This window comes from Diadema antillarum, unplaced genomic scaffold, assembly GCF_040938485.1.
Source record: "Diadema antillarum isolate AM-2024a unplaced genomic scaffold, OU_Dant_1.0 seq00000244_RagTag, whole genome shotgun sequence".
Lineage (NCBI taxonomy): Eukaryota > Metazoa > Echinodermata > Echinoidea > Diadematoida > Diadematidae > Diadema > Diadema antillarum.
Window position 1 is genome coordinate 456638 of NW_027271288.1, and position 12422 is coordinate 469059.

A 12422-nucleotide genomic window follows, 5' to 3' on the forward strand; every position below is an offset into this window, starting at 1 on the left:
TACCTGGAAAGAGGGAGACAATGGCCAGAAGGGCATTACAGAGCTTGTGGACCGGGGAGGTGTAGAACAGGATCCGCCTTTCCAGCAGCATCAGCTTGAAGAGGACCAGGACCTTAGGGTACAGAGTAAAAAACATGGACATCTATTATTCAAAGGCATAATTTATCATTTGCAGATGAAATAAAAACACAGCATTATAGTGCTTTAAAACAGTTCTAAAATGTGAGTTAGGGATAGAAACAACCACTGTAAAAATTTGAATTGGTAAAATCGATGTTAAGTATTGTTAAATAATACAAAATGTGAACAATAGTTATAATAAAAATGCTTCCAGACTAAACCATCTACAAGTACAGATTATTGAGAAAAAGACAGATATGTCCTTATATTTTAGGCTTTATCACGAAAATTTTATATGATAGGATGTTTTGTGGTACAACAGACCTACAACTGTACACATATATGCATTAAATGTCATATCTTGACATTTTTTAAATCACTGTTCCCAAAGGTTATCAGGACTTTTAACCCATCAAGTTCCACGGGAATTTGGATGCAGAACTTATCATGTTAAAATTACTGAAATCATCTTAATATCACTGGCATATTTGAATTTCAGTGCAAATCCTATATACATAGGTGTATATTGGAGAAAGTTACTAGATGAAACTGGTTTACTCCATCAAATCTGCACAAAATCAGAAAAAAAAAATGAATATTCACTGTAGGCTTCTCCCAGTTTGAGAGAGAAAAGGGGAACTTTCATATATGCAAACCCTGTTGGCAATTGAGGCTTTAGATCTATGTAAATTCAGCAAGTTCAAAGTGAACTATGTGAAAATTCTGAAAGTAAACTAAGACAAATAACAACAAATGAACAAGAAAAGACTCAGAGTCAATGCTGCTTGGTTGTTACATTGCTACAAGTACTATCAATAATCTGAGAGACAAAGCTTATTCTTTTTGATTTCATGTCAAAAGAAGAAATAAACCAATTGAAGTATGGATAGGTCATGAAGACACATGTGAGGTAGTAATAACATTGCCCCTCTTGCATTTTGAGGATGTGGTACAGCTGTTGCTCAGAATACCACTGTTTCAATAAAATCTAGTAAAACTCTGAAATTCTGTATCCTCTTAATTCTTACTAGTATTTCCTGATTTCTGATTTTGATGACCCTGTTATAACCAACTCTGATCATCTCAATTTACTCTACTTATCAAAGTCCACTTCAAACTGGACATGGAAAGTACAGACTGTACCAGGAAATGACAGCAGAAAAGAAAGAATGTTAGTTTGAATAAAACCAGAAACTTTTGGTTTAAAGTGGAAATATAGTTCCGTGAAATATAAACTTTAAGTATGAGGTCACCACTCAGCGAAACTCCACACAGCTCTGTTTCTCTATTAATCAATGACTCATGGAGGAAACAAAAGTCAAGTACATATATGCCTATATACCTCAATGGCCAGCAGTTGTTAAAGGGACTGTACTGTACTGGTTGAGGTGGGGATTCATGTTTTGAACATTCATAAGTGAGATAATGAAAAACCTCTTATGACATATGAAAGAGGATGTAATTTTAGGAAGGATTCAATGTTTATTTGATGAAAATTGGTTTTCAAATGGCTGAGATATCCAAAAAAGGTGATAAATAATAAAAGGCAACAGGCCACGCCTTTTATTAGGATCTCTTTGTTTCACCTTGTTTTTGGATATCTCAGCCATTTCCAAACTGATCTTCATCAAATAAACTTTTGATACCTCTTAGAATTGCATGCTTTTTGACATGTCATTGAGTGGTTTCTGAATACCTCGCAAAACATTAAAAGCTAAATCCTCACCTCAACCAGAACTGTACACACCCTTTATAGGCAATGAAATCATCCTGTAGTTCTCTAAGGGCTACAGTTCATTTTTCTCTATTTGACATTTGCTTGCAATACATCAAAAGGGCCTACCAAGAAATTTGTCCAGCTGACACAGTTTGCTAGGATTAAAGTTATTATTTAGGTATTCTGAGTTCAAAAGTGTAAAATAATTTTGACAATGGCACACAATTTTATTCCAGTAGAGCCCTGCCCATTAAGTAGTGAGTAGATAGAACATTTGAAGTGATGATTGATTATGCCCTAGCAATTGTATGATTCCCAACAAGCCGCATGTGATTCACTCTCACGCGGAAGATTGATGGACACTGTGATAGCCCAATTTGTCAACTGTCTAGAATCAATCTTAAAACATTACACAGCACCAGGGATCTTATATGCTCTGAGATTGCAAAACTGTCAGCGCACTTTTTTTTTTAATATTTTGCATTTATGTCGTCACCCAACAGAAATTGTGCTACAGTGTATCACAACGTGATTTCACATATTTCTTTGATACATATATGTGCACATTTTAGAGCAAAAATCAACGGTTTCTGCAGGCATATGATAACTATTTTTTCCCCCTGTAAGTTGGAAGCTAAGCAGTTAAACCGACAATAACGACATATATATGAAAATAGATAGATAACCAACATCTACCAGATAGCCTGCTAAAAAGAACACTGCCTGGATGAACCTGAAAATATGTCTGACATACACACCCACAAGTCATCTGAAGATTTAAACAGCACTGTCAGTGTTTATTCTCTAAACTTATTCAATTGTGTTGTTGCTGTTGTGGTTGAAGCAGGTATTAAAGTGGACATATTTAACCCACTGAAGTCTAGTATCAAGGCTACTTCGGCAGGTGTCTATGTGAAATGCTTGTTATAGGAAAATCAGACCATCCTCAATGGGTTAAAGCTACAAACTTGGTAGGGTATCAACAGAAACGCATACCTTGTGCTTGAACGTCAAGACCAGTTCCCTCAGGGACAGACCGAGGAAAACTTGGGAGTCAGTCGGCATGGACCGCGGTACAGAGCTGTTTAGACTCTCATAGAATTCCTGTTCAGAGAAGAAAAGAACATATGTGTCTGAGTACAAATCCCATTGTCCCTCATTTAAATTTTACATTCATGTAGTCTGGATCATGTCGGCAATCACAAACAAACACAACACACAAATTCTGAAGTTTGTTCATGCCCAACTTTGTGTAACAGATTGTGGAGAGTGAACCAAGGTACCGAAAATAAGCTTCTAATTTGTTAAATGAAATATTTTTTAATATTTTCCAAACTGATAATCATTCAGTTGTCAATACCTGGCAATTCAACACTTTCATAAATGCAAAAACCTTACCTGGAAACTTCATTCCACCAACTGAGGGGTAATACAATGTAAGCAATGTTTCCAAATAGTGCTAGAAAAAAAAATGGAAACCTGAAGCCCCATCTCAACCAGGCTATATCATCCCTTTAACCCCATTCATATCCATAACAAAGAGAAGAAGAAGATGGAGGAAGAGGAGGAGGAGAAGAAAAAGAAATAAAAGAAGAAGAAAAGTGAAATCATCAATATCTTCAGGAAACTGATCATAAAGAGAATGGCAGAGTCAGAAAGGAATGCAGCTCTTTCCTAGAAATGAAAGGGAGAAAAGAAAAGTAAATTAAGGAGTAAAAAGAAATTAAAAAAAGAAGGAAAGAGGAGAGGAAGACAAGGAGACAAAGGTGAGAAGAAAAGAAATCAATTATATGTGTGACTTACCGTATACGCCAAATATTTTGCGAGGTTTTTATTTTTTGCAAATTTTGCGAGTCGGGGGCTATTCGCGAATTCAAAGATATGCAAAAATATTGACTCTGATCCTGATATGAATGTGATGTGCACGCACATTTTTGCGATCAGTGCTGTACTCCACGATCGCGAATTTAACCACTCATGAAATTGGAGGCGGGAATTTGCGAAAATTTAGACTCGCTAAATATATGGTGTATACAGTATTGAATTGATGGCAGAACACCATGGCATTGGCAGAGGAGTGCAGTTCTTTCCTTGAAATGTGAGCAAAACTTTGGAATTGCCTTCGATGGTGTCTGACTAGACAGTCTCCAGGCCTCATCTCCCTCATTCCCCCTTCCTCCCAGGGGAGGAGAAAGTCGCTATGACTCACTCACCTGGAGTATTTTGGTCTTGGAAAAATCCCTCTCGCAGAAATAGGCGTGCGTGATCAATTGGAGCTTGGCCTGGATAACACCATACAGTGGCTGAGAGTAAAACAAAAGCAGAAGAAACCAGTGCTCAGACTTGTTTTACTATAATAATCATGAAAAGATTCGGTCAAATGGAAATTAAAATTCTGTTTTCAAGTGCTCTAGTTTTAAGGTTTATCTTTATACACATGGCACCATCTTGATCTTCCAGAATAAATTCTGAATAAGACTGGGATACCTCAAACACTATGAATGAGATAAATCTCTTTCAACCAAGATTTCATAGAAGTTAATCTGGCAATAATTTGTTTATTAAAGCCCTTACTCTTCACTTACTATCTACAGCAGTTTTGTAACTTGATAATTTTGTACTGTAGCTTCAAAGACGATACCTACAAGTTGTAAGTGTACCCTACGGTCACTACCAGTGGCTGATGACAGATTATACTGACCTCCTATTGCTGCTTGCTGCTTCATTGTTTCATTTAAATAGGTCTTGTAGGCCAAATTCTATGTTACAGAGGAAAATGTGTAATTTAGAGGGAGTCCATACTGCTTGAGTGGGGGGAATTTAAACTCAAGCACAGGAATGGAGGTTTTATTTTTTGTTTTGCTTTTTGGATCTTCTTTCGATAGGTGATCTCCCATAAAAAGCAGAAGAGCTGGAGTCGCTGAACATACATATGTAGCATTACATGACCACATACAACATGTACATACACACAGTGTTTCACGTCCATGACCAAGCTTTTTCTTCTTGCAGTACAGAAGTGGTTGTCACCTTTATGTTCTTATAACACGACCAGAAATGATGGTACATGTATATGTGTACCAGTATACATTGCATAGTGTTGCCACTTGAAGATAGACCAGGGCACCGTTTCATGAAAGTTGTCAGCCCTGACAAGTTGTCAGTCAATGACAATTTTAGTAAAATCCTTGGTTTTGAGTGGTTGAGAAGGTCTAGTCAATGACTGTTTAATACCACACTGGTAGTTGTCACAGACTGACAACTTGTCAATGCTGACAACTTCCATTGAACGGTGCCCTGAAGACAGTGATATAAAATACAAAATACAATTGTCCCTTTCTGTTTGAGGCACTTACAATATGTTAAATACAGTGTACACCAAACAAGTCTTGCTCACCAGCATGTCCCTCGTGATACACCAGGGAATTACTACAATTTTTTTTTAAATCAATACCCTCATCATCATGGTTATGAAAGTGAAACCTCATTCATTGCATTGTATACTTATGACTGTACTTTTTTTTGTTGCAAGCACCATTGGTAGCATACGCGTAGATGGATGGCACTGTATCTGATTCACAGTGCTGAGCAATTAGAAGACCAATCCACAGCAACGTCAAAAGCAATTGGGATGGTCATTATAAAATAAAGGACATACACCTCTTTGCTCTCTATAAACAATGTGGCATTTCATGAAAATGTCATTTATATTCAAAGAAAATTTGGGGGAAACAATTATAGAAACAAGCAAGCAGCAATCTAAAAGGTCTATTGTAATGTAAAACCTAACACTCTATTTCTCTTGGCATATCTGTACTGGTACACTGGGAGAATATTTTTGCTATTGAATAAAATTAAACATAATATTTTGGCAACATAAAACTCTAGATCTTTTGACTACATTGTATTTTTAGCCCTGTATGCATCTTGTTATTGTAAATTGACAAGAACTTAGGACTTGAGAAATGAAGAAGCAACATAACACTTGAATCATATTAGTCCATGTTGGTGGATGTAATGTAAATGACAGTTTTGGCAAACACACAATCATTTGAATGTGTGGCATCTATCAAACTTAGTTCTACAAAACTACGTAATGTTGAAGTCTTCTAGTAGTAAGCCTGTAACAAGTACATTTGTGTAACAACACTGAAGAACCATAAACCCAGTTTCCAAAGTAAAACCTTTCGCATCGTACACTGGACATATCTCATAAAGTGGACTCAATTCACTATTATATTAATGGTATCAATGAATTTATACTATGACTTAAGCTGGAAAGCAAGGTACATAATGATGAACACTGTAACTGTGCATGTTTTTCCTGAAAGACAGTCACACAAATGTTGATGAGACTAGTTGGGATGCAGCTATAAATATGGTCACTATAGGGCTTGAAATATGTACAAAGCATCACTTTCATTTATTACAACAAAGTGGCAAAATCAAAACATTCGAAGTTAAGATACATTGTATAATATCAAAAATTTGCAATGTCAATATACGTAAAATATTATGTAGGCCTAAACATTTTATTCACACAAATGTAATAAAATCAATTCGTCAAACCATAGCCAACTTTTGTTGGATCAAACATTTCTCCATCTCAATTTTCACTATATAATCTGCTAGATAAGATGTCACTAGAGTTATGTTCACACTGCTACACCGTGTACAATTCACCAAACCAGTAGGGCCTACACGGTGTACAAAAACAAAGCACTGAGCAATCCTATTGGATTCATAATGGCTAGATGTCACTAAAGTTATGTTCACACTTCATACTGCGTACAACTGTAGAAGTCACGAAAACAGTACATTCCTACTGGATTCACGATGACTAATCTTTTTTTTTTTTTGGCTGTATTAACTGCTCTTAAAAAACAGAAGATATATTACTTTTCATAGTTCTAAAAATAATGATGAAGGTACAGTAAAAGATATATTACAAGTACAGTCGAGTTCCAAATAAGTGTGTATCTTCCCTAGGAGGGTATGACCTATCAAAAACAATAATTCATATACATGTAACTCTCTTCACAATTTCTGAGCCAAAAGGTCGACACACAAGCACTACTGTGTGGGAGTGAGGAGACTGTGAGTGCTAACAACTTTCAGTGCTCTTTACTATGACTAGTTATCCTATTGAGGGAACCCTCCAGATTCAAGGTTCAAGAGTTTACGCTATGAGAGCAGCATGCACAATGCATACATTGTAAATTGTATGTAAATATACAGTGTAGTGTACATTTGTACATGCTATAAAGTGCATTGCACACAAAATTCCTACACCAGGTCTGTGTGTTTGATGAATATTTGTGTTCATATACATTGAATGTGTATGATTTACAATAATGTACATGTGTGTGTGTGTTCATGCACTTCTTTGAATACGACTAATTACATTAACCAGTATGAATTAAAGTAGATATTACTTGGTTCTCTTTACACTACTGCTTCATCTTTGTACTGGCACCTCCTAATGTCAAGTATTACATTTTGAGTACATCTTGCCTACTACCGGTACCACTTGTTCATCTGTGTTTGTAATCCTCACACGTTATTGTATTGTATCAATGTATTCTATCCTCTTTTGCATTATGTATATATTTTCTACAGAACATCTTCACTGAATGATTTTAATTATTTTTTTTTAAATCAAAATTATATTCTCCCTTTGTGAGAAGCCTTATCCATCCTGTAGCGTATTCATAAGTGATTTTCAAATCAAATTTGAATTGTTATAGAAACTGCGAGTGGACAAATATAATTCATAGACCTGCAACTTGAGAGAAGAAGGGCAAGTTAAAAAAAACAAAAAACACAGAAGACATGTTTCAGATGCAGTCCCACTAATACATTTCTGTGTGTCTAAATGCACAACTGCTGGGCAAAATTTCTGAAAGTAAATCTTATGATAATCATAAAGGGAAGTAATCCCTGGTGGACTTTTCTCAAAACAGAGCAGCCTTTTAAAGATGAAGGCATTTAAGCATAATGACATCATCACATTCAGTTTGAAACAACTGAACTCATATCCTCTTAATGTAGTCTATACAATACATAATGTGTAATGAATTAAAAATAGATAGAATAGTCTGGATTTCTATCAGAGTATAATTTCCAAACATTTAATACAGAATGAACAGGAAGGAAGGAGGCCTCACAACACTGAAATTTCACAAATACGACAGAACAAACATATTTCCCAACTTTGGCATGCATGCTTCCAGTCATAATATCTTTTATTTATAAATCTAGCAAGGCGAAGATTATACAAACCTTGAATCTCTGAAGAATAATAATTATAAAAATGACCTATGATTACACTAGTACTGCTGCCAAGTTTGGGTATATAGCAGCTTGAGGGTAATCAAAGATCTCACATTCTGATCTTTTAAGTATGGTTTGGAAATTGACCAAAAAGCAAAAACTGAGACATCTTATGACATGAGAGGAAATGAGGATTGTAACATGCAAACGCCATTTGTCAACAAACTTTTGGAGGATCGGATTTCTGTTAAAACATCAGTTCTGTGGTCTGTGTCCACGCAAACACTTGTTCATCACATACTCATGGTTTTTAGCAGGTGGGTAATGTTTTCAGTTTTACATGATCACCATGAATGAAGTGTCATAAGTCAGAAGGGTAATATATATATATTTTTTCTTAATTCCTTTTTTTAAGGATGTAAAACATATTCTTGTCAAATCTACATCGTGGCTTAAACACTTGGCTTTAATAAAAATTGCAATATATGCAAATTATATCAAGTTAAGATCTATTCCATTTCCTCCCTTCTTCATGCTTTCTATACAAAATAAATGTTTTGAGAAAACTAAAATGTGAATGGGTTCTTTCCTTTTCACCAGATACAATGCTATAGCATATGTATATACTGTAAATCGAGGAATATTCGGTGCATTTTAATCATGCGAATTTTGTGAGAGCCAAGATTCATGAAATGAAAATGCACCAGAAAGTTCTTGTCTACACTATATGCACTGAATGTTAGAGGCAACTCACGAAAATTTCAAGCCGCTAAAATACTGTGTTTCACAGTATATGGCACTGAATTAGACTGTAGGCCTACACTGGTCTTTCTTCAGAGAGAGAGAGAGTTATCCAAGTGTTATTTCTTACCAATTTGCTCAGGACGCATACACTTTTCTGCACAGTTCCACGTGTAACATCGGCAGTCTTAGACAGAAGATCCTGTGAGGACAAAAAATGAAAATATTCATAATTTAGTAGTTAATAGAGTTTCACTATTCATTGTCAGATTTCATACTAAAGGGAAAGTTAAAAAAAAACAATATTTCATTTCAGTCCTCTGTTATCCATATGTAATTATTTGTTTTGGTTACAATTATCAGTATTTGTAAAAGCCTCCTAAATGCTAAATGTAGAGTTGATTCTTAAAGGCATTAATTGCCATTTGCAGATGAAACAAAAACCCAGCTTTAGTGCTTCAAAATAGTTCTAAAATGTGAGTTAGGAATAGAAACAACCAATTCAAACATTTTCAGTATTATCAATGTTAAGTAAATTGTTAGAAATACAAAATGTGAACAATAGTTATATTCAAATTGTTTCAAGAAGAGCTACAGTTATGGTTTATTGAGAAAAATAATGATATCTCCATATATTTTAGACTTTAATGGAAAATTTTGATATGGTAGAATGTTTTGTGATAGAAGTGACCTACACATACATTGTATGCATGAAATGTGATAACTTGGAACTTTTTTTTAAAACAAATCACTGCCCCCCAATGGTAAACAGTACCTACAAATTAGCAACAAATCCCAGAGAAGATATAAAAGAGTGAAGTTCACATTTTTTTATATCTCTTTCTGGTTTTGTACTAATTTCATGAATATAACCAGTTCATCTATTCTTTCTCTGATATGAATTTTCCAGTGAAATTCAGAGAAAATCTAATGATGACAACCAGCAAAATACACACATACATTAACATACATACATACACACACGTTTTACTCATACATATATAAGTCACTCCAGATGTACATTACAAACAATATTTATATCTTGATGACGGTAATCAGTAGAACTATAGAACTGTTATGAAACCTGTTAAACATTTATAAACTTTTTAAATACAGAGTAAACTAAAAAAATTTGCAACTGTCAGCACGATGCCAGAATTTCCATTAGAGGAATTTCCTCAGTTTACATTTCCATATCACATGTTGAAGGAGAAACCAATTTACCAAGCATTTCTACTTTTGATTTGATTTTACCTGAGAATTGCAATGATGTGGAAATGATATTGTGTGAAATTCATGACTCAGACCATAAATAGAACCAGAAATGGTTGGAAGTTTCACATTTCTTTCAGCAGTAAAATCTTTCAGACACTGTTTTTTCCTCTCATTTCTGATGACTTCCCAGTTATATATATTTATTCAGTTTCAGTGCACACTTCCCTTGTATTCAAAATGCCAAGCAACACAATGAATCAAAATATTCAGTCAACACAAAATCTGGAAAGTTTCCTGGTATTGTCAATTGTAGTTCTTCGAAAATGAGTGAATGGATCACTTGTGACCACATTACCTTGCAAATTGTAATTAGTAAAAAAAAAATATTGATGCTATATTGTAAGTCAGATTTCCTCACACATCTTTCATCTCCAAGTGCTCAAGTGTCCAAGTCATAGTGAACAATGCGATTGACCGTTGACCCTTGAACTTTGACCCCACGACCCAAAACTTCCAAAGAGAATCATTATCAGACAAACCTTCCAAAGAAAATCATTATCAGACAAACCTTCCAAAGAAAATCATTATCAGACAATACATATGTGCTAAGTTTCATGAAAAGAACTTACACTTTTGTAAATAGCCATTTCTGAGATACGGAGGAAAATGTGAAATTTTAGCTTTTCTTGTATGACTTTTGACCCTATGACCTAAAACTTTCCCTAGCAAAGCTTTATCTGGTAACATGTATCAACTAAAAAGTTTTTCTATGAAAATACCTTTAGGCATTGCAAAGATATGCAAGAAAAACTAAAATTTTAAGATTTGACCTTGACCTTATGGCCTTTGACATTGAGCACATGCTTAAACATACATGAGCCAAGTTTCATGAGGATACCTCAAACAGTTTTCAAAGGTACAAGTGTACACTGCACATCATCCACAGACAGACAGAGACGGACAGACAGACAAATGGACAGACAATGAAAAAAACATTATGGCCTCTAGCGACACTTTGTGGCTGAGACATACAAAAAAAAAAATCATTTTCCATTTCAGTTCATTGTTGATCACATACTTTTCAGTGCACAATTTTGAGGCCTCTTAATAACTACATTTTCAACAGATTCTTTTAATTAGCAGCACATTTTGTAAGAATGATGTTTCCCTCTCTTGCTCTCTCTCTCTATTACATACCATATTGTTGCAGATTTCTTTCTGCTCTGTATACATATGCGTCTATTATTAATAGACGCATTTGTATACAGAGCAGAAAGAAATCTGCAACAAAATGAATATTAAGTTCTCTCATGAAATGATATGTTCCATCTATTGAAATTGTTTTGATATATCAAAATATGAAGAAATTCAGAGGTGCTGCTTGAAATCATAACAAGATGATTATTTTTGCAGCAAAGCTCCAAAAGGCTTGACGGGTTAAAGGGAACACTCACATCCTTCAAGCTACTCATTTTAATTAGAAATGAAGCAATTGTAAAAGTTTCTGTGTCAACTCTTCTGTAAATTTTGCATATTCTATTACATTTGCTTCTTATACTTTGCATAAAAAGAACAATCTCTAGCAGCGCTATATACAGATATTGCAGATTTTCTTTGTCTTCACTAGAAGTATGCAAATTTTTGTTGTACTAAATTCACTCTGCAATTTCAGTGCTTGTCACTTTCTGAATACCGTTTTCTGCTCACCTGGCAAGAAAGCAAAGCAGAAAATCACAATTCATCATATTTTTCAACATAATTAGGTGATCCGAGTATCCTCTCGGATCACCTATTGTATCTGTACGGATTCTTTCTTCTTCTTCTTCTTTCTTTATTTCTCCCCAAAAGTTGTGCAGAGGTTAGCTCAGAAAGTACTCTGCCTATCAATTTCAAACTTATACCATGTATGTATCGTGTCCCAAAGACGGCAATCGAACTAAAATCAAAGTGATCAGTCGACCGTGACGTCACTATGACGTCATTATATGAAAACACATTTTCAGTCATATCTCATTAATGGAATGAAGTTTTTCAATGAAATTTACGTCACATATATTTCAAGTTATGCGCATTCTACTCATATTCTCAAAATTCACATTTTCTCTTGGTACGTGCGCGTACGCGCGCGTTGAAATATTTGTATGCTCAAATCGAGCTCAAATTTTTTTTGCACACGTTTCAGACCATTTGGAGCATTTTTTGAAAAATTGAAAAAATCGGACGGACGCGTACGCGCGCGCGCATATACGCACGCACAGCTTATATGCAATTGAAATTTCCCGTTTTTTCACACGTATCGGCTGCCTGAAATGTCAAGGAATATTTCTACCAAGTTTCAAGTCAATCCGACTCAATA

At 35.0% G+C, this 12422-nt stretch overlaps 1 protein-coding gene across 1 annotated transcript in view; it reads right to left on the minus strand.

Moving 5' to 3' along the window:
• The window catches only part of LOC139729503 (late secretory pathway protein AVL9 homolog), a 46270-nt gene that overhangs the window by 10759 nt on the left and 23089 nt on the right, over window positions 1-12422 (minus strand). Inside the window, exons 5-8 of the mRNA XM_071640429.1 lie at window positions 8982-9053; window positions 4051-4140; window positions 2834-2941; window positions 4-112 (exon numbers count right to left, since the gene is read on the minus strand). Coding sequence (XP_071496530.1) covers window positions 4-112; window positions 2834-2941; window positions 4051-4140; window positions 8982-9053 — 379 coding nt within the window. The remainder of the gene's footprint in view (window positions 1-3; window positions 113-2833; window positions 2942-4050; window positions 4141-8981; window positions 9054-12422) is intronic.